This window comes from Centruroides vittatus, unplaced genomic scaffold, assembly GCF_030686945.1.
Source record: "Centruroides vittatus isolate TY-2023 unplaced genomic scaffold, ASM3068694v2 scaffold_450, whole genome shotgun sequence".
Taxonomy (NCBI): Eukaryota; Metazoa; Arthropoda; class Arachnida; order Scorpiones; family Buthidae; genus Centruroides; species Centruroides vittatus.
Window position 1 is genome coordinate 3345259 of NW_027122709.1, and position 24692 is coordinate 3369950.

Genomic DNA, 24692 nt, shown 5'->3' on the forward strand with positions numbered 1-24692 from the left:
ATTACATATATGCATATAAACACTAAACTTTGAATACTGTTTCATTTACTATATAAATATATTTCATAATTACTTTATAATAATAAATCTGAATATAAAGAATTGCTGAAAAACCATCAAATTATTTAAGCCAATATATGCATTTTTTTCCCAGACTGATTATATAATCTTATCACACATTATTCATGAACTCAAAACTTTTATTTTAAAAAAATCATAAATGTCAAAATATAATTTAAAGTATCATCCTACATTAACAAGAGTTAAGGTAGTAATCATTGCACAGATTAAGAAATTTAATTTTTTACATTTAAAATTATATAATTTTATAACTAGATTATTGTAATACAAGTAGCCAGCCAGTCTGCTATATTCCAAAGACCTAAATTTGCATCAAGACCAGCCTCTCAAAAATTTTCACAATAAATTTGACCCATACGTTGCTGGACCATCTTTCATCATTCGTTTGCTTCAATGTAAGCGCAACCAAAATTATCTCTAAAATACATGATCCACTTGATGCTGATATAAAAATTACAAATAAAAAAAAATAGCAATTAGTTTTGTTATTTCAGTTTGAGTTTTAAGAATTTTTTGATTTTTTTAAGTTAACAGTTAAGTTATGGTTAAGATAATGTTCAACTGAAATGTTTGTTACCAAGTAACAGATAATGTACTAATAAATTAACCAACTCCATAATTTGAAAAATTATGATTATTCCACTATCACACACACATTCACAATTATCACAATACTGGTATAATTGTGTCATTTTATTTTAAAAAACATATATATATTTATCAATTTGTTATACATTAATTACAATGCTTACAAAAAAAACACTTATACATGTTCCAACATAATCTGAAACAGAATTGTTAGTCATTGATGATAATACTAATGTAATAAAATTTCTATAAACTGTAAACTTTTAATCTTACTTAATTTTCTTTTTCTACTACTTTTGAGAAACATAATTAGACTTTGATCAGAATAAAAAATAGAAATAACAAGAATTCAAAAACCACATGTGAATAAAAATTAACCAATTTCTTTTAAAGGGAGAAAAACTTTTGCAATATTAGAAAGCATATTTCATAAATTAAAAATTTCCTGTCTGAGTTTAACAGTTGCAGAAAACAGTTTAGAAATAAAACAGGAATTTGCCAAATCTTAACCTTAAACTGGATTAACCCTAGATAACTAAACTTAAATCGGTGCTACTCTGTAATTAATCATTCGACTCAGACTACGAATTAAAAACAAGTATATTTTTATATTTCCTTTATTTATTTCAAACAAATTAGTGTATTTTAAGAGAAGTATTATAGTATTTCAATTAAAAAATAGAAAGATGGTAAAAATTAGCATTTGCACTCTTGGCAGATATTAAAAGTGTGCTCTTCACAAACAGCCTTGTTGCAATAGTTGCATACCTACTTTGTCATTCTACATTTCTTAGATGGCCAGAAAGTACAAATTCTGCATCTGTTTGCCGCACTTTTAGTCGTGTCTTCTGTGGGTTTTTCAATATTGAAAATATCTTCAATATTTATTTTGATGGAACGTCTTAAAGTTACCATATTGTAACGTTCTTTCAACCATGGCTTTACGAGGCTGTCAGCCAACGTTAATGCAAAGTCTCTTTGTGTGACGAGTTTCTACCACTGTCATACTTTATCTGACACATAAATAACATATGCACTTATTAAGCTTAGGTTCAGAACATCACAGAATTAGCAAAGTGGCCATCTACAAGTCTTATGAGCAGTACTCATCACTGAACATAACTGATCCACAGTATCCACTGCTGTTGTAAAAATCTCAGGCTTGTTTGTCATAGAATTGATGTCCGGCTGATCATGAGTGGTAGAAAAAAGATATACAACTTTATTTGATTTGGGTTTATATGACACCAAAGTCTTCTTATTGTCATAGCAGAACATTGAAGTACCTATTTTTCTTGTCCTTGAATTTTTCAGTTCTTGTGGAATTTCTTGTTTGTTACTATGCAATGTACTAACAATTGTAAAATTGTAAGGAGGCTGCAGCAATTCAGAGGCAAGAAGAATTGATGTGAACCAGTTATCCATAGTTATATTGCAATTTGAACCTTTTAATGATTCACAAAGCTGCTTTACGAAGTAGATAGCTAGTGGTACATTTGCTGAGTTCGTACCTTTACCCAAATATGAAATGGCATTATAAACACACTTTGAATCTGAAATAGCTAACATCACAATCTTGATCCCATATTTATTGGGCTTGTTTGGTAAATACATACGAAATGGGCAGTGTCCTCAAAACCCAACAAGCTGTTCATCAATTGTGACATTTGGACTCTGACTGTACCACTTCTTCCAATTAAGTATAAATTTTTCTCAAAATTCTCTGAATGGTGCAAACTTGTCTGTAGCTCTTCTCGTTTGTCTGGTACTCATCATCAAATCGATATCATCTTATCAAAAAATTAAATCTCTCAGCACTCATACAAGCATTGAAAATGAAACCACTTTTTTTTTTCTTGTCAAATAAAGTTCTCGTAGGCAAATGATTGTTTTTCATTGCTGCTGATTGAATAAGGATACCCAGTAATGCCTTTATTTCATTGGTCAAGTTATGAGAAATGGTCATGGTGTCTGTTTTGTACTTACTTCTATTTATACCAATTTCTGCATTAGTGTAGTAAACCATGTCGTTGATCATTTTCTCAAACAAACAAATGGAATAAATCTTGTGGTTTTTATATATCTCTAACTTCATTGATAAGACCAGGTATAAAGCTAATAATATTACAAACAGCTGTATGAGTGCGAGAATTGAGTGGATTTGTGGACCATTTGTGTTTATTCTTACTATATATGAAATTTTTACGGGAATGAATTACAAGCAACAGATTGTGTCGGGAACGTAGTTACCGATGCGCAGGTAGCTGCAAGGCATTGTCACCAGAGTCAATAATAAATCTTTGATTATGGTTTTGGCGAGCAATATTCAGTTGGTGAGCAGTTCCTCATCAAAAGATAACGCAGATTCTTGCTCACTTTCATCAGTTAGGATATGAATTTCTTCTACACAGTTCTCTTCTTGTTCGGAGCTTCATTGCATTTCATCCCGCTCTTCAATTGTTTCATTGTCCAATTCATTCAAAAACTGCACAATTTTCTATCAATCTTTTCTCAAATCCATATTTCATTAATAATATGCAGGAAAAATGCAAAATACTCACATTGACCAATTATGGTATTAATGTAGGCTAGTCAGCTGAGTCAATTTGTTTCGAGGAGATACACGTACTAGTTGAGATGTTGGTTGCCAGGGCAGTGCCTCCATCTGGGACAAAGATTCACAAGTACCTTAATGCAAACTTCTGCACATTATCACTAAACATTCGACTGTTAGACGACAATTACAGCAAATCTCGAAAAGTAACAGGTGTACAGCTGTGCTTATCACTTGTGCTCATTTTTATTATTTATGAAGGTACTGTGAGTGCAACGGGAAATATCTTGAATTCACAAAAATGGCAGGGGTGGGTAGTCTATTAGATGAATGCTTAGTTAACTAGGGTTAATATAAGAAAAATCGGTAAAAGTTCAAGAACAATTGAACTTAACAGGATCATATTTAGCAGTTCAATTTCTCTAACATCTATATTATCCATTTGAAAAATGTCCAGAGCAAAACTTTCTTTAATATTTTTAAATACATTTCAAAATCTCATTTTAATTAATTCCTTTATTTAAATTATAGTTTAAAAGACCTGAAATATTTATAAAAACTTGCAAATCCTAAGCAGATCAATTCCTGAGACATCATATGGCTACCATTAAAATATCCAGTCAGTCAAGTTCATATTTAACTGTTGGAACAATTACAACTAAATCTAAACTTCAGCAACAGTTACATGCTAAAAACTTATGTAACTATATTCTTAAAAATTTACTTTTCCACCAGAAACTGTATATTGTACAATAGATATTGTTTCAGAAGAAACATTCAAAATGCATACAAGAAGTGAATGACACAAAAATCAGATTATAGATGTCTGAAGATGTTAGTTAAGAATAAATACATACAGCCAAAGAACTTTTACATTCTTATCAGATGATATTTACTTAAATCAGTGATGGATTATTGCAAAGACATAGGCATATGTTTTTGGTTCCTCTTGTACTGTACATGAGTACCAAATAAAAAAAATATGTACATAAATAAAAATTACATGGTGATAACTGTTATAACTTTGTACACAGCATGCATATATAGACAATAATTCATGTGAATAGGTAAAGATTAAATCATATTGTTGGCACTAGCAGTAGCAACATTTATAATCACTACAGTAGGATACATTAGTGCACTTTGTCTTGTTACTCATCAATTGATATTTGGAGCATAGTTATCAGTGGAGCTAGAATCACTGAAATAGTGTCCAGTTTGACAAGGATAGATTTTTTTTAATATTTTACCTCTGCTGTTTAGTAATAATACATCTATGGGTATTTTTTCATTTTCTAATGTCCATCAAGCGATTTTGAATTCACACTTATAGCCCTGATTTCATTCCAATTACATTTTACATTACCCATTTGCTTCTTCTGTTTTACCTAATATTTACTGTAATAATGCAGGAAGGATATACTATATTCAAGAACAATAGAAATTTAAATAATAAAAGTGTGCCAAAGAGAACTCTTCATTGTATACATCTATATTTTTGTTGCAGCTATACTGAAAATTTTTTTAACTGCTTGTATTCACTATCCAGTCATGAACAGATTAAACTCAACGACGTGGCATCCACTTTTGATCTAACTTCACTAACTTATTTTCTATTCAACTTGAAATAGTTGGAGTTTTGAGAGTAAAAGTTTGCCTGTTGTATATATTGACATCAATCAAGCATTTAACTGAGTTGCAATTTTCAAATAGAAAACCTATACATTCTCATCTGTCCTTTGTTAATCTCAAAAATGGAGTTAGATAAAAATCAAGACCAGATATGGAAATCTTAGAGGGCTGGAGACCCCAATTAACTATATGTGAACTTCTGGAGTAGATCAGAAATCACATTATTTTAATTCAAAAATTTTCTCAAGCACAGAGTTAGATAGATGGCCAGCATTATTGAATTGTTACCAAGACAAGTATAATATACAGGGGTAAGACACCACTAAAATTCAGACCATATATGGAAAGTTTATGGCCAGAGACCCTGATTAAATTTATATGAACTTTCTTTCTGGATGGGAAGTCACATCATCTTTTAAAAATTGCAGCTGCCATTGTGATGATGTCACAATAACTAATTGCTCATTCAGTTAACCTACTGTTTTAGCTTGGTTAAATAATTACTTTTTACTGAAATCTTGATAAGTTAAACTAGAAGACTTCTCATTTTGTATTTTCTCAGGAATTATTATATGTGGCCTCTTTTTTTAACCATTTATTTGGGTCTTGCTGTTCCTTGTGTTAACTCTAAAATTATAGCTTATGCTGATAATCTAAAAACCAACTCCCCAAGGAAATTTACTAGCTAATCTAAATATTTTAGTCACATCCCTCGAGTCTTTCAATCTCAGAATTATTCTATTCAAAACAGTATCTGTGTTATTCATTATTAAGGAGTCCAAATTATTATGAATTTTACATCTATGGGCAGAGAATTAATTATGCTCACTCTTAAATCCTAGAAGCAACTTTCAACAAAAAATTTATTGTTAATCATCAGATTTCTTACTATTTTATCAACATAACTAACATAAGAGCATCTTGTGGCATCATTGCAAACTTAGTTTCATCATGTACAGTTTTGAGATCTTTCGTTTTCATTAATTTTCAATCCTAGGTCAATTATTGCTGGCATGTATGGTCTAACACTGACAACAAAACCACTTTCAGTAAATTGCATTTATAGCACTCACTAAATATTGGTTTTCCAAACCAATTTTGAACAGGCAATGAAAGAAGTATCATTATTATAAATCATTTTCTTTACTTTTATTGATAGCAAAGTGTGCTTTGATTGAAGAGGATTCCATATAATTGATGTACTATCAAAAAATTTTTAAGTAACATTACAATTTGTACACTGAACCAATTAATCACCCTTGACTTTTTAAAAATAACATCACATATAACTCACTTAAATTCAAAAATTAAAGATAACATAGAATCAGCATAAATTAATTTTAAAATGATAGTTTTCAAATGCTGTTTGTTAAATACTTAGACTCCAGTATTTACCAGCATCAAAGAAACACTGACCCTTCTTTATGATAGGAATAAAACAAGATACAAGCATATTCATCAATCTTAGCTAAAATTATTTACTATAAAACATTATTATTATTAATAATAATAAAATATTGAAATTTTCTTAATATTAATGAAATAGAATAATAAAACATTTCTGTCTGGTTTTTGCCAGAATTAGTATGATCAACAGCAGTTCCATGACTTCATGACAAGATCTCTAAAGCAATCTTTTGCACAAGCTAGATCACTTGTCTTAGACTAACTCAAGTGAGACGACACGAGAAATATCTAGATTTCCCAAATTCTCTGCATGCATTAATCATTTTGACCAGTTATCATCTGACAAGTATTTCAATGGTTTACTATCTCCACAAAATACTTTTATTTGTATTCCTCCTAAGATCAACTAAAAATTTTTGACATTTCCTAATTTCAGTTTTTTTATCCAGACAATCCTTCTTATGCTCTTACAGCAAATTGAAATCAAAAAACAAAAAGAACTCCATATTTAATCTATTTTAAATTAAGTGTAAAAAAATGGTTTATAATTTTTAAATTTAATCCTAATTTTTATACACTATACATATTTTATAAATTTTACATAATTTGCAAATTTTTATAATTTATATACAGTGGAACCTCGCTTAATGAGCATAATTCATTCCAGAGTCTTACTCATAATGCGAAACACTCGTTAAGCGAAACAATTTTTTCCATAGAAATTAATGTAAAATATGATAATACATTCCAAGCCAAAAAAAAAAAGCTCAAATGTTTTATGTATAACATTTATTTAAAAAAAATTGCACAATATATACTGTTAAGGAGCGTAAATCATCAAGTGGGACAACATGTAATCACGATCATCTTTTCTTCCAGCACGGAATAAACCATCCTAAAATGAGAATTTGATTTGCAGAAAAAAATATTACAGCTAATATGGTTGATAAACACTCCAAACAATATGTCAAATTCTTGGGTTATGTAAAAGCTATAATTAAATATTAGAAATTAATTAATTTTACTAGAGGTAGGCAGTTATGTTTCATGTCATATTAAATTTAATAATTATAAATAGTTAATTTTGAATTCAGACATTTCTAAAATTTAATTTAGGATCAGTCATTAAATTTAATGACCCAAGAATTTGGCATATTGTTTAGCATGTTTATTATATAACAGGCTAACGATTGTTGATGTTTATAAGTAGTATGTGTAAACACAAGTTTGGAAAAATGTGTGATCACAAGCGACACTAGGATGCTAGCAGAATGAGTGCTAAACACAGACTGATGGAGCATGCCGCATGCGCACAATTTCGGATTTCCCCTCTCCTTGTCACTCGTCATGCAAAACATCGTTCGTAAAGCGAGGCAAATTTTTACAATTTGTTTTGCTTGTAATGCGAAATACTTGTGTGAGGTGCTCGTTAAGTGAGGTTTCACTGTATATGTTCTTATTGCTGTTTGTTATTTGCCTTTTTGAAAGGTTTTGTTTTTATGAGGTTCTGTTCGGAGTTGGTGTTATAGTTGTTCTGTTGAGAGAGAATAATCCCATGCTACATAGCATTACTAAGTGTTTGTAAAAAGAAATAATAAATTAAATTAAATAAATAGGTAAATTGGTACCGTTTTCTTATGACTGTGTTCCTGTATAATTATTATTGTTACTTATTTGAACAAAACTTTAGACACGTTCTGTATAGAACATATCTGATAGAATAACATCGCTAAGAAGTTAAATGCCAAAATTCTCAAAAATATTCAATTTATTCAATTCAAATTAATTGAATAAATTGGTGGAGAACCTCAAATGCCAAGTCCAGAACTGAATAACAATATTTCACTTATAAATCATTAACAGATCCGGAATTCTTTTTAAAATATTTCACAACATTTGGAAGCCTACCTGGGTCTTGATTGAATTATAAAAAAAAAGGTGCCCAAAATAATAGAAAACATCTGAAAGAGGCAACCAAGCTTTGACATCCTGGATTTTGCTGAAATTTTAATATATTTTAGTGCACCTCTTTCATTAATGCATGCAGAAGTGAGAAGGCAGTTGCCTTATGCAAAACTTTCAAAAAGGGTAGCATTTTCTGGTCACTCATTTTAATTTTTAAATATTACAACTAAGTAAATAATTTTTCAATGTAAATAAGTCAATTGGCATTCTGTTATTTTCCTTTTTTCTGCCACACACCTGGGTGGACTGGCAATGACAATTTTCAGGATGTTGGACAAATGCAATTTTTTCTACTTCTCAGTTGCATTCTGTTCATTATAGAGAATTGCTAGCTGTTAGAATAGTTTGCTTAAATGGCAATATTGATATATTAAAAAGGATAATCTTAGTTATTCAATTATATGCAGCACAACTGTTAGCATCGAGAAGTTTGGATAAAATATTTGCATTGATGGTAATTTTTTTAATCTTAAGAGTTATCAAAATTTGACTCTGTTACAAGTGAATATTTAATGAGGTCATTCTGGATAATCCTTGCATTATCTAAGTAAAAATAAACAAAACAAACCTGATTTGTCTAATGGGACAAAAGCCTTGAAAGACCATTGTTTTTATTATTAATGATTGTAAATATTATAGTATAATTTTACAATGTACTCCAGATATCAACAGAATCAAATGAATGTCTTTGGTTATTCTAGCAATGTCCTAAGTATTTACCCAAAGAATATTTCATCAAGTTTTTGCCTGTGAAATTAACTACTAGAGCTGGTTTGACTGAATTACTATAATAAGGCAAGACATAGAATTCTTAGGCCTAAACATTAAAAATATGCATGGATAAGAATATGATAATGGAGTAACTATGAAAAATGCCCATTTCAGTGTCAAAAGATGAATTTTAAATTAAATGTCAGCCTTTTTTGTTCCCTTCTTGTACCATTCTTTGAACCTTGTTATCAATGATCTAACAGCAGCATCTAAAGAAATCATTAATACTTTTTCACTGGTGCAAGAAGTGTATGTATATTTTTCCAGTTCCACTAACACTTCTTGCACAGCTTCTAGCCAAAATTATATCAAATAAGTATATCAAACAAATTGCAACATTTGTATCTAATTTATTTACAATTTGAACAAATGAATATATGTACACAAGTAAAATATAAGTGATAAAAAATAAAGATTACAGGATTCAATTTATAACTTTTTATTTAGTTTTACCTCACTTTTATGAATTCTCTATATTAAGTTACCATATTAAATATTAATAAAGCAAATATTTATAATAATTATTCAACTGCATTTAGCAATCACCACCAAGAACACATTCTACAAAACTTAAAAAAATTTCCAATTATTTTTAAGAAATATTTTTGAATTTTGGATCATTGGAATGTGGGTTTAAATTTTGTAGAATGTATAACTTGGTGATGATTAATAACATTTTCAATTGCATTTGGCAATCAAATTGTTGAAAAGATTAGTTGAATATTTTACTGTAGTTTTAAATAGTTATATCTGTTGTTTTCATAGGAAACTTTGATTATTAATATAATGCTAATAATTCTCAACAGCAGTAAACTATATTTTAAGATAATTTGTTTTTTGACAAACACTATAATGGAACACAGTTGCAAAAAATCAATATATATATATTTAATATACTTATAGTGTAATTTTATTTTATAATACCAAAATGAAATACTGCAAAACAATAAACTAAAGATGTGATAGTAATAGTCAATCTTTTGGATGCAGTTCCATGAAACACCATTCAACCAATGAATTTCCAGTAAAAGATTTAATAAAAGTGTAAAATTCAACAAATGTTTTCAATCTTACTCAAGAAAAGCATCAGATCAAATTCAGTATTCCCATTACAAAATACTAAATTTGTTCCAATATAATTTTGATAATTTTCATTGATTCTAAATATAGAATTATCCCATATATTATTAAAACAGCTATTCAAAACCAATCTATTTAATTTTCTGATCTCAAAGTATCAATAAATAATTTTTTGTACTACTACACCAGACAAGGTGTGATGCTAATGCTTTAAGTAATTCAATCTAAGTCACACAATACCCACTGATCTGTTTATTTTGAACCTAGTGTTTCATAACTACTTTTACTAATGTATCAATTCATTACTCATTTAAGTTATCAATCACACTAAACTGCATGTAATCCAGTTTTGCATTATAACTCATACAAAACTGCAAGCATATCTAATAGCATAGTATAGTTTTTAGTCAAATCAAATTTATATCTACCATTCTCTTCTTTGTCTGTCTCTCTCTCTCTTAATTACTTTTCATAGCAAAATGTTATGCATATATTTCTGTATATTCTGTTGAATATATTAAATTTTAATATAATATAACGTCTGTTATCAGCAATTTATTAATTAAGAACAGATATATTTATGTAATATATTTTATAAGATTTTTTTTAGTGATTAAAACTTTTCATTAAGATCTGAAAATTAGATGAATTTGCAAATTATAAACAAACTTATCAATTTCTAATAAAACTTATTTCAGAGTCATCATGTATAAAGAAAAGTTAATTCTGAATATAATTAAATTTATAAGATATACAAAATTCTAAAATATGGCTGCTATTAAATTTAAAAAATTTTAATTATACCAATTAATAAATAATTCAAATTTTTATTTCTCACAAGAAAAAAAAAATTAATGAGCTTTTGTGTGTTTGTCACATTTTCCACTTATGAAAATATTAATTAGAATTTATTCTTTTACATCATATAAAATTTAGGTGTTCCGATTATTCATGATTTTAAACACCTAAATTCTAGCAACAGCAAAACCTGTAAAATCTGTTAATGCATAATACTGATTTCCCCCTATTTTTGAAGATTTTATTTTGAATGTGTTTTAATATTTCCCCTCTTTTTTTAATATTTAAATTTACCAGATAAATGTCCCACAAATACCAGTTACATTCATTTTTGTAGTAATATCACTTAATCATTTTAATTACAAAGTTTCATTCCAGTTAATCCAGTGATTCCAACCACCAACTAAAGATTAAAGTATTTTAATATAAAAATTCATGGAATGAATTTTATATTAAAATACTTTACACTCAAGTTACTGATTACTCAGTACATGGCAAACTAGCAGTACTTATTTATATTGTCATTATTTTAAACAAATTACATTCATTACAAAAGTTTCCAAGAATTCATGGAAACTTAAAAATTGAGAATTTTCAAGTTCCAAGTGTTTAATTCTACCTTGGTTAATTCCAGCAAAGACCCTGTGTCTTTGTCCCTTGTCATATGATCTTCATTTTTCTGAATAGATTTGAACGCATTCATGGAATAGGTTACCACACAGCATGGAAAACATTATACCTAGAGACAATTTTGTCTACAAGACAAATCTTAATTTTCTACTCCATTCAAGTTAAATTGTGTTCTTTGTACCTAAAAATTTCTTCCTTTTCCACAGATAGATTTGGCTTATCTAAGAGAATATTGCTCCATTCCAAACTTTTTCTATTTATGCAATTTCGATTTTTATTCAAGATCCATTTTGGACAGGTTTTACTGTATTCACAAATTATTTTATTTACAAAGAACTACAAATGAGTACTAATAAATGGCAATACTTTGGAATATTTCAGTAATTTATTTCCTCTGCATCTACCTGTTAGTCAATTTTTATAAGAAAATTGTCTAACAATTTTTTGTAAGTTTTTTATTAAGTAGTAATAATTATTAAAATAGGAACTTTAAAACTAACAAACACATTTTAAAAATTAATTATAAAATTTGAAGTTATAACTATATAAAACAATTCAAGATTTAATTGTACTATCATAAAACTCAAGTACAATAATATACACCATGTTTGTATATTGTTGATTATTTTAAAAATAATAAATTAAAAAATTCAAGTAATATGAGTATTATATATGTAATACCTGTTGTTATTATTAGTCATTAATAATATGAATTTCTAATTTTATCTAAATTTTCTTATAATTATAGAGAAGTTAACTCATGGTATATTCAGAAATGTAGCCAGAAATGTGCATCCTTGCATGGTTGATGGCTTTCATAGACTTCACTTGGTAGGTGGCTAGCGCAAAAAACAATAGCCCATGATCACTAGCATTATTGCGCAAAGAGTTGACATACTAATATGGCAGCTCCTTCCATGCCATATGCAAACTAGCAATACACATGACAATAAACAAGAATAAATATCAAATTTTGTTGTTCTTTCTCTTGTGCTTGTTCATGTAGCCTAATATGTGAGTATATGGTATATGTGTTTTTGTTTCACCCAGTGGTCAACTGCTTATGACATTTGATTCTTATGCTATTTAAAATTAAACTTGAACAGACAACAGAGGGAACTAGTGAAGAGTGAGGAGGCAGAAGAGAGTTAATGTGGGAAACACCATCCCATCTAATAAGTCTAGCTACATCCCTTGTATATTATTAAAAACTCTTAACAGTATATATAAGATGATTTTGATAATGATGAGAAATCTATTAACAATTACTATTGAAGTAACAATCAGTTTACAATAAATATTTCATTTGTGTTATTATGCCTGTTATCCATAAAATAATCATAATTTTCTTTACAGCATTAATAAGTATTCTAAACTATTTCCACACTTAGTTTAATATACTATGTGTTTATTAACTATATTTATAAGATTAGCTTTACTCTTATTAATTTCCATGTACAATTTTTTAAAATAAAACCATTTAAATGTTAAGAGAAAAGAAAAGTTCCATAGTAACAAAATCAGAAAAGCTTTATTCGTTTAAATTACATTAATTCATAATGAGTTGCTTTGAAAATTGATAAAGCAATTAAGAATTTATAACAATATTGAAAAATGTGTGGATATGAAATTCTTGTTCTTGCAGGGGAAAGCAGCACAGGAGAGTCACTCAAATGTTGGCAACTCTACAGCAGAACTGCCCTTCATTGCATTGGCAAAGAAATAGATAGCACAATACCAAACTGGTCATTTTGAGGTAACAGACAAACCACATTCTGTACTACCCACTTCAGCAACAGAAAAAAATAAAAATTGAAGATATGATCTGATTATCAAAGATCTGCATATAGTCAGGAAGTCACTGGGACTGAAGAGTGTTGTTAGTTTGTGGATCAACTTATGGAGGTTACTTTGTAGCAGTTAACAAAATTGGAGGAATATTTGAATAAGAGTGTAGAACTGAAAGGGATTATGTTGAATAAATTGTATTCAGTTTATCAAATCTTGCTTTTCATCATGAAAAGAAATAAACTTTTCAGTGCCCCTCATAATTCACCCTATTATTTTTCAGAGACAAGCTAATTAGACAATATAATTTGTTAAATAATTTCACAGATTACTGTTCACACATTTTTGGATAAACATATTGCATGACTAATTAAAATACCCCCCTTTCAATGCTATTTAAAGAAATATTAGATATACAGTAGAGCATCGATTATCCGACTTAATTGGGGACTGGGGTTGGTCGGATAACCAAAAAGTATGAAAAAATACATTATTAGTATAGTGTATTAGGCCTGCTTTAAATACTAGCCTCCCTTTCATGGTCGAGCCAGTGCTGCCAGCTAAAACATGCAAAAATTTAACAAAAATAATATTAAAGTAGACAAGACACAACCAAATATTGCAGTGCCACATCACTAGCAAACATTTGAATTCGCCGACTAGAACGCGATCGATTAACTGATAAGTCCGTTAATCGGGGGTCAGACAATCGATGCTCTACTGTAGTTTCATTAGGACTATCAAGTATGGTGACATTTCAAAACATGCAAAAGACAAGACATTTCTGTAAAAAAAACTTGCCACTGTGATACTTTTGGCATTGCAAGCAATGAAAAAGCAATTTACTTCACATAAGCACATATAATGCAGCAGGTTCTAGGTATAAAAATCCAGCAATGCATTGCATAACTTTCCTGGCAAAAAAGCTAAAATTGTGTGTGGCTATCTGTTAATATAAAGTGTTTTCTAAATAAAATCTCTTATTAGTTATTATAAAATGGCAAAAGCTAATTTTGAGAGTAAAAACTAAGTTTTATAAAAAACTGTAAATGCTAATAATGAGTAAAATCTTCATTAAGTCTGACCCTCTCTCCCCCCACCCCAACTTTTATCTACCAAAATTTAATAACATCAATCCCCTATTACACAAACCTCCCTGTAAAATTTCAAACTTTTTCACAAAAGGCACAGAATTAAACTTCAAAGTGGGTGAACAAAAACTGTGCCCCCCCATTAACATACAAAGCCAGAAAAACCAACTTTTTTTTCATTTCTCAACATTTCAAGATCCTGTCCAAATATGCAAAACTCTTGTGGAAACTCAGAACTCTTTGACTGACTGCATTCATTTCCTTCTGTTTACACACACACAACAATCAGAAAAATAAAAATGATCAAAAATGTCAATATAATTCATATCAGCTATAATAACCACCACACTGCCAAAAAAAAATTTCTTATGAAGTTTTTTTTATGAAAACAATGACAATTCTGTGACTGCACTTAAATTTTTACAATGGTAAAATTCTTGACCTGAGGGCTGTTGACTCCACAAGGTCTCAAAGAGAATGATCATTTGATTTGAGGAACAGTATGTCTGGGAGTTCAACCTAGTTGATAGCAAAAAACTATCACTTCACAAAACAATGAAAATGTTACTATATATATATAGTAATATATTTTTGGCTGATATATATATGTATGTATGTATATATATATCAGCCAAAATCAGCATTTGCTTGCCATTGACAGGGGAACTTGTCTGACTTTCCTTGTCAAAATGGAAATGAATATATGTCATTGCCATGGAAAATAGTGTGGCATGAAAGCATCTGGGCCATGTGGAACATCCATAACTCATATTTTTTGACGAGAAAATGTGATAGTTATGAATGTTTCACATGGCCCAATGGCCCAGAAGTTTTACAGCAGATTCCACTGAACCTGCCTAAAGTTATAAGACCAAACAACTTTACAGAAAGTTTTATTTTTGCTTTAGGTAAACTAATGATACAAACCAGAATTATAGGTAAACATGAATAAATTTATCAGTTATTGTTATTTACAGTATGTGTTTATTGCCCATTACAAAATGTTTAACATTCAACTATTAAGTTGTTACAACAAGTATGACTGTTAATGCATAAAAAATAATTTTTGATTCCAATTTTTAGCTATCACAATGATTTAAATTGGAGACTAACTTTATTTGAAAATAAATGAGAAAACAATTTGACATAGATAAAGGTATCAATACAATACTTATAACAACTTTGATTTAACAAATATGATTTTGGAGAACTAACCTAATATAATCTATAAATATTTTTTCATATTATAAAAATTTTCTGGAGAAATAATTTATATTAGTAATCTGTGAATAATTAAAAATTAAAAATGCATACAGGTTTGAAATACAAAATATTTATGAATTAAAAAGAAAATACAGGTTTGTGTTTAATGTAAATAAAATTATTATATATTAATATATACTTAGGCATAAATTTATAAAGCATGGAACAGAATACTACTTTGAAATATCTATAAAAAGCAATTGGTGCTACATAACTATTATTATGATTCATGTACTTTAACCAAATCATAAATTAATACTTGCAAGTAGTCAAGAAACAAATTATAGCTTATTATGAAGCAATGATAAATTAACAGAACTTACCTGATGATAACATATTAACTGGCAAAGACATGAATTGTAAATAATAATAATCTATGTTTAAGTTATATTTATTTCAAAGTTTCATTTATTTTAGATGAAATATATTAATATATTTTATTTAAATTAACAAAGTAATAGTTTTGTTAATATCTGATATTTTATTGTGATAAGAAAAATTAAGATAAAAAGTAAAAAAAGTTCCTTATGGTTTAGTAGTTAACAATTTCAATGAAATTAAAAAAAACTTTAGAATACTGCAAATCAATCAGATCTTAAAATGCAAAAACTGGAATATATTAAGTATTAAAATTATAAAAAAATTATCATTCTTTAATTCTAGCTGACATTGTCATTATAAAAAAGTCAATTTTATCAGTGTACAATGTAGAAAAAAATTTAATGATTTGTCGTATCATGTATTTAATTAATAATAAGAACTACATTAATTTATAAACTTAATATATTAATTTCAGGTGACATATTAATTGTCTTATAATCAGATAAGTTTTTTAATAATGCAATATATAATTTAATAGCTTTTAAACATTTTAAAATATTACCTGCTGTTTCAGGAACATGGCTTGCTGAGCAGCAATCTGATTTTGTAAATTAACTATTCGTTGTTTTGTTTGTGTAATTTGCACATTTAACTGAAGTGGGTTTCCTGGTCCTCCACCACCTGTTTTTCCCATATGTTGTGATTGCACAAATTGTTGCTGCTGCTGCAACTGATGAAGTGTTTTAATTTGTTGTAACAATTGAAATAGTAATTGTAATGTTTGTGGAGCAAGTGGATGATTTAAAATCTAAAATAAAAATTACAGCCAAATTATAAAAATTTATTTGATTAAATTAAAAAAGTTCATTCTTTGACAGTTTTTAAAATAATTAACATTAAAAGGAAAGTTAACTTCAAAGAGCACATACTGAAACTAATATCAAGGTACTATTAATGATTTGCCAAACACACTTATACAAAAGGAAAAGAAATGATGTAACAAAGTTAAATCAAGCAGTTAAATCTGAGCTGCATTTTAATAGCAATCTATATTTTTGATTTAATATATTACAGTTGTAAACAGTTTAAAAATTATTAACTTTTAAGTTTTTTTTATTTTCTTAAACTGTTGCTAAAAATTTGATATTAGAATAATCAAATAAAACATCAAAAAGTTTTACTCAAAAGTAATACAGATTTGACTATTTAAGTTAAAATGATTATAAATAATACACTTAGCAGCTAATACCAAACTGAGAACTTTTGTACTTAAAACAGATTAAAAATATTTAACAGAATTATATTTTATAAATACATTAAATGTAAATACCTGGGGATTTAAATGACCTGCTTGAACTGCCATCTGTATCTGTTGAAACATGGTTCTTAATTGAGCAGCTGAAGGAAAATTTTGCTGACCTACTCGACCTGCTTGACCACCTATGGCATTCTGTGGCATGCTCTGAAACATTAATCAATTAAAACTTTTAATAAAAGAAAAAATAATTGAAAAAAATCAGAAAAAAAAGGAAAATGAAACTAATATTACAAAATATGTCAATGAGTTATTTGGCTCCTTTCACTAAATTGATTTCAAAGTTGCATTATCTGAATATGTCTGTATAAAGTACTGATCTCTAAAGTAAAAAATTTTACATTTTAAATTTCAATCTTAGAAATGTTTCTATTAATATGATTCCTACAAATGCAATTTTGCATAAAAATAAATCTCAAAAATTAAACAGAATATAGTGGTAAAATTTTTACAACTTCATATATACAGTGTATCCAGTGTTCTAACCAGATTTTTTTGCCAGGCATTGAATAAAAATTTCTGGATATGCAATAGAGCATCGATTATCCGACCCCCGATCAACTGTCACATCGGTAAACCGACCGCGTTCTAGTCGGCAAATTCAAATGTCTGCTAGTGATGTGGCGCTACAATATTTGGCTAAGTCCTGGCTACTTTAATATTATTTTTGTTAAATTTTTGTGTGTTTTAGCTGGCAACTATGGCTCGACCATGAAAGGGAGGCCAGTATTTAAACCAGGTTTAATTTTCTATTTTTCTTTATTTTTGTATTAATTTTGTGCAAAATAAAGAAATAATTTTTAACAATATAATAGCGACGATTATTATTTAAAAAAAATTTTGTTAGGCTTAACATTGATGAAAATTCAACGCAAAGTAGGTTCATAGCGATATACTAATTACATGGAATATACTATACTAATAATGTATTTTTTCATACTTTTCGGTTATCTGTTTTTTTTCGGTTATCTGTTTTTTTCGGTTATCCAACCAACCCTAGTCCCCAATTGAGTCGGATGATCGATGCTCTACTGTACTCTTCTGATGATCTTATTCTATTTTAAATAATAATATTGACACTGACTTTAATGTCTGTAAAACTGGTGGTTGTATTGTTTTGGAATTGCTATTTTGGCCACTTTTTTAAAGAAAACAAGAACAAACAACTAAGTAAATTAGTTTGATTTGATTAGTTTGAGTTCTGATTTATGTCCTTTATTTAAGGATTTTTATTAATTTTTGATTAAAAAATTTTCACTTATGTAAATACTTTTTTAAACTTAATGCATGAACAGAATAACATGAACTTTTTATCTTAAAACAGCACTATTGCTTGCTTTATTCAAGACTACTAGATAAACAATATTCAAACAGAATGACCAATATAACTAACAAATTTTCTAAAAATTAAGGAAGCATCATTCATGCAGAATGGGGGCAACACATCACACAGTCAAAGTTTATATTTTCTTAACACTATTCAAAGACAGTGATTTCTTATTGCTATCCAAAAAAATTTAATGTTCGTTATGCCTGGCCACCAACCTATCCAGACATCCATGGAAGTATTTTTCTGGGCACCATAAAAAATAACATGTAACAAGCCTTCAACACCTGAGAGTCCACATAATTCAATTTTTGCAAACTTATATATCAGAAATGTGATCACATTTCTGATATATAAGTTTGCAAAACTTGAATTACAAAACTTGATCATGTCATCAGGAATTTCTGCATGCAATTACACAAAGTGGTGATTTGCAAAGCAAACATTAAACACTTCACATACTAACATCTAAACTAAATAAGTCTATGGATTAAACCCTAACAAACAGAGCATCAATCTATAAAGAAAGTGATACTGTTTAACTTCAGTTGTTCAGGAGATATTGAGGATTAAATCAACTTTTTGCTGTGACACCTTATACAAACTGTTAATTGTAAGTGACTCAATAACTAGTTAACAACTTACATTCATATTTCATCAACTGCAAATATTATCATTAAAAATGTAATAAAAATACTGTAATATCTGTAATGAATTCCACAGTCCTGGTTATAGTAAAGTTGATTTTAAAAAAGTGTACTAATTCCAATCTTAATGGGGGGGGAAATACTATTCTAACAGTTTCATAATGTATGATTTTCTCTTAATCTTAAGTGCATAATTTCTTGTTCTTTAATAGTACTCTTACAACCAATATTGAATTTACATTTTCATTGAAAAATCAACAAACATCAGGAAATAAAAAAAGGCCATTAATGTATAACTATAATATTCTACAATAGGTTATAATCTAAAGAGTCTGATGATTCACATGATGTTGATAAATAGTACTGTAAGACATTCTACGTAAGAGTTTCTACGGTGAATAGAATATTTAAAAATTGAAAAGCCCAAGTCAGATTTTTGCGTGTCAATTCCACAGCTCATTATAACAATTTAATATAGTGAAAAATGTCACTTTTTCAATATTCATTTTTTGACATCATCATCATATGTAAATATTAAACTAAATAAATAAACTTACAGGATTAAATGTTGGTGGTTGATGTTGCTGAAGAATCTTTTGCACTAAAGCAGGACTCAGGCTACTAATACTGTTTCCCATATTAAGACTAGATGCTTGACCACCCAAAGCTGCATTGCTAAGTAGACTAGAAGGAGTATTGCTGTTTAATCCTGAGCCCTGCTAAAATTTTAAATTATAAAATTAAAAATGTAAAAATAACTGCTAATCTTAATTACTATAACAGCAAAATAACATTATTATTAAATTTGTCTAATTTATTATTCTAATCAATCATTACATTTTGTGTAAGCAATTAAGTTAAAAATTAAATAATTACTTTGACTTGTGGTTTAAGAGTCTGAGCACCACCAAAAGCAGGAGCAAGCATTTGCTGTCCTTGAAATCCTGCAGACCCATGAAAATTTCCAGGACCAAAATTGGCATCTAAAGGATGATCAAGACAGATCTCTTCAGACATGTTAGGACGCATTTTACATCGCCCACTTCCTCCAAAACTATCCAAATCTAAAGGGTTCTCTCTAGTTGAAAGAGTTTGCAGCTCAGCTAAAAATAAAAAAAAATTATTATATTTATAAAATTAACATATTATTTTCTCAATTTAATAAACTGAAAATCATAAAAATTTTTTAAAATTCAATCATCTTTTTAACAATTTACTAAAATCTGTTCCTGTAAATATCAATTTAATTCTTTTACTAAGTTTAAATTTTGTATTTACAGATCAAATTATTTATATTTTTCAAAATAATATATGCAGTTATCACTGGAAAGAGTTTAGGTATTCAAAGATTTTTTTTCTTCAAAAAAGAAAATAGTAAAAATCTATAGTTTTTACCAATACATTTAGTAAGTTTAAAACAAATGCAAAAATAATCAGTATTCTATAACTAATCTGTTTGATAATTTAAATCAAGCAAGAGTTTAAATAATTCACACTACCAAAGATATTTATTTTTTTCTTATTGTAACATGTATTCATCCACCTGGATGTAATTATGTTAACTTTAAAATAGATTGTTACAAAAATCAGTTTTATTATAACTGGTATTTTGTTTTCTGTCAATAACTAAAATACCAATATTTTTGCTTAGCTAAACAAAATTCTGGTAAAGTTAAGGCAAATTCTCTCCAAAGCCATATCCCACTACTACAAAATTTCACAGATAATACAAGGTTCTCTATTTTTTATTATGTAAGTTGACATGTATTTTTATCACACATTTACTTATTTAATATAAAGAATGACAATGAGAACCAATACTTATTTCTTTTACAGCATGAGATAAATATATTTAAACATTTTCTGGATTCTACTTTAATTTTATGATGTATGATTTATATAAAAAAAGATGCATATTCAATACATCAACATTTTGTTACCCATTAATATTTTATTACTCTTTTCAGCTAATTTACACACACCAAAATTCATTTGCAACATCTTTAGGTAGTAAATATGAAGGAAAAAAAAAAAAATGCAATTTAAAAATTAAAAACTGTTGATATTGCTAATATTGAAAGCTAAATCAACACTCCCATTTTCTTAGAAATAATCGGAAAACTCAGTTTTATTTTGATTTTGGATTATATTAATTGATGACTCAGAAAAAATAGATCACAATTTCAATACAAATTTGAAAGTTACACTTACCCAATGCATCATCAATATTCATATTATTATTCCTGAGAGCATTTTCCACATCATCTTTCTAAACAAATAAAACTTAACATATTACAAAAAAGAAATTTATATTAAATAATAATAATAATACTATAACATTCAAACAAAAATAACTAAATTTGGCACCATATTCAAAAACATGATAAAAATGCTTAGTTCTGGAAACCATATTAAATTTTTACTCAAGCATTTTCATTGGACTGCAATTTGAAAAAATTGTACACCTATAAATTCCCACTGTTGTCTGTCTTTCCTTAACCTCGATAATAGTGTTAGGTAAATTAAATTCAACACCAGATCTGGAAAGCTTAGGGGGAGGAGACCCCAATTAACTATATACGAACTTCTGGTATAGAATGAAGTCACATGGTTTCAATTCAAAAATTTTCCCCTGAAAGGAGTTAGATGATTGGCATGACGATTGCTACAGGGGCAAGCCACTACTAATTTGAGGTGGAGCGCATATATTTTAAATTAAATAAATTAAAAATATGATCAAAAATTGCAGCTTGGCATTGTGACAATGTTACAATAAATAATTGCTTGTTCTTATTCAAGATGTTAAAATAGTCAAGTGTGTTAGAACAAATACATTTGAAAAAGTTCTCTTGTTTGAATGTATTCTAATGCACTTGATAATTTTTCACAGCTAATGTTCTTAAAAAAGAGAACAAAAACATTTCTGAATAAAAATTTACTTTAGTTTCCAGATTTAAGCAATTTTTCTTATCTTTTTATATTGACAAAAATACTGCAATAATGTTATTAATTTTTAATAAACTGTACCTATTGAGTAAAGTTCAAACAATTAAAACTACGTATTAAATTTTCTTTTTCACAAAATTTAGAATCATGACAATGATCAAGTACATTAAAACTTTTGATACTATTATACAATTTCATATTAGTAGTTTATAATGCTTTTTTTTTGGTTATTAAAACATAAATATGATACATATATATATTATATATGTAAGATATAGATGAAGAATGAAATTAGCCAGAATTGATTATTTTAATACATTTTCCTTATATTAATCTTTGTAATTAGTTTTTTCATGTTATTTTGGACAGATCCAATATTTTGTGATTGTATTTTAAAAAGTAATCTACAATTATTTCAAACCATAGTAGAAAATATGGTTAACTTTAGTTTTTAAATTCATTCTCATTAGAATCAATAGAAATCTTTTTGTAAAAAGTACCTTAATATTAAATTATATTATTGTTATAATATAATTATAATATTATATATATTATTAAATCATTACTAAATCAAAAACTTCATTAGTATTCAACTTATGTTTGGAATTTGAATTTATACTTTTGAATGCAATTTCATAATATTTTATAAAGTACAGAATTTTAATTTGTTGTATAAGTATTTTTTTCCTTAAAAATATACAACAGTATTTAAACATTAATGTCTAACTTGATTTATTTTACTGTATTTTTATATACAACTCAATCATTCAAAAACAACCATTAAAAATGCTTCATTGTTACTAATATAAATTTCAAAACTTTCCTCTTGTATTTTAATATTTCAAGAAAATAATGAAACCTAAAATATTTTCATTACTCAAATAATTAAGAAAGTTTCTTCTGAATAAATAATTATTCCTAATCAAAAATTCAATATTCAAATATTTGTGTACATAGTAATAATAAAATGCACTGAATACTGGATAATCATCCTGTTTGGCTAATTCAAGGCTACCTATAGTAAAGACCAGAACTATCAAGATATGCACACACTCAGGCAGGTAAAATAGATAGGGTGAGCAAAGCAAATGGAAGAAATCTGCATGCATTATGGATCTGCAAACACTAGACAGGTGGGCAAACTAAGGAGGGGTGACACAGAAAGAAATCTCTTTTGCATTCTCAAGAAAACATTTCTGCCTTGAACTTGACAAGGTCACTAATCCACATGACAATCTGCTCAAACTTCCTGGTATTTCCTTCATTAACAAAAATTGCCTTTTTTTTGAATAGTGTCATTTGTGCATATTTCTCTTACTGTAATAGCCTGCTTTATAATTTTGCATCAATGAAAGTAAAGAACTATATAATACATAAAATCCTCTTCCAGTAACAGGCAGATCAGTATTAATAATTCTTCATGATGTTACTCATATTGAAAAATACTTTCATTTTTTTGTTTAAATTCTGCTCAATCTGTCTGTGCAATGAAATCAAGTGGACCTACACCAATGCAATTTTGCCCACACCATCTAAGTGTGCACTCACCTTTGTCACTAAGCTCTAATGATTGAGTAAAGTTAAAAATTTAATAAAATTTTGCATTTGTTTTTAAATAAAACAAAAGACTTTGTAATATTTAACATGTGATAGAGAAACCAACTACCAGATATCACTACATCTATTGTTCCATACATCAAAAATCAGTTGCTACAGAAATACACTTTATACAATAAATTTGGTTATAGCTATGCCTAAAAAATTGTTCTTTCCGTCACAAGCATAAAATTCATTATTTTGCTAAGTTAAATGTTAAATTAACATTTAATATGGTAACATGTTGATAAGTAAGTCTTTTTTGTATAAAAATGCCAACAAATAACATTACCTACATACACAATTACCTTCAATTAAAAAAATTTTTAAATGTATACATCTGTGGTTAGTATGTGTGTGAAATATGGAATAAAATACCAGTAAGAGAAAAACAAAAAATTTTACTCTAAAATTTGTATTAAAATTTAATGTGAAAAAAGAAAAGAAGTGAAGCAAAGCAAACGAGAATGCTTGAAGAACAAACCCTGAATGAAATTGTGTACAAGTGGTTTATACAACTACATTTGAATGAATTATGAATTACTGGAAGATAAATCGAAATTCATGCTGTCACAAAGACTAGCTGATGGTTAGGTATAAATGAGTTTTCAGTATTCACATTAGCATTCATATTTCAAAGATGCTATATATCAAAAATTTCTGGCAAGTGTCTTTGTGCTAATGCTGAAGTTGTTAAGATGTTAAAAAAAATTGAAAGAATTTATTAAGTAGAAAAGTATACAGCTAAACCACCTGTACAATGCCAACAATACAGGTTTGAATTGGGCAAGCTTTATCCAAGAATACTCAAAGCATATAAGAACGGGGTGAAAAAAATAGTGCTGGACGGAAAATTATAAAATCTGAATGTCGACTTTCTGTGCAAATGCAG

General features: G+C 28.0%; 1 protein-coding gene across 8 annotated transcripts in view; it reads right to left on the bottom strand.

Annotated features, from left to right (window-relative positions):
• Positions 1 to 24692, bottom strand: part of gw (trinucleotide repeat containing adaptor protein gawky) — a 241126-nt gene that overhangs the window by 38530 nt on the left and 177904 nt on the right. For all 8 annotated transcript variants that reach the window (XM_067287367.1, XM_067287369.1, XM_067287365.1 and 5 more), the window contains 5 exons: positions 21470 to 21527; positions 20135 to 20361; positions 19816 to 19977; positions 17300 to 17431; positions 16532 to 16777 (listed from right to left, as the gene is read on the bottom strand). In XM_067287367.1, coding sequence (XP_067143468.1) covers positions 16532 to 16777; positions 17300 to 17431; positions 19816 to 19977; positions 20135 to 20361; positions 21470 to 21527 — 825 coding nt within the window. The remainder of the gene's footprint in view (positions 1 to 16531; positions 16778 to 17299; positions 17432 to 19815; positions 19978 to 20134; positions 20362 to 21469; positions 21528 to 24692) is intronic.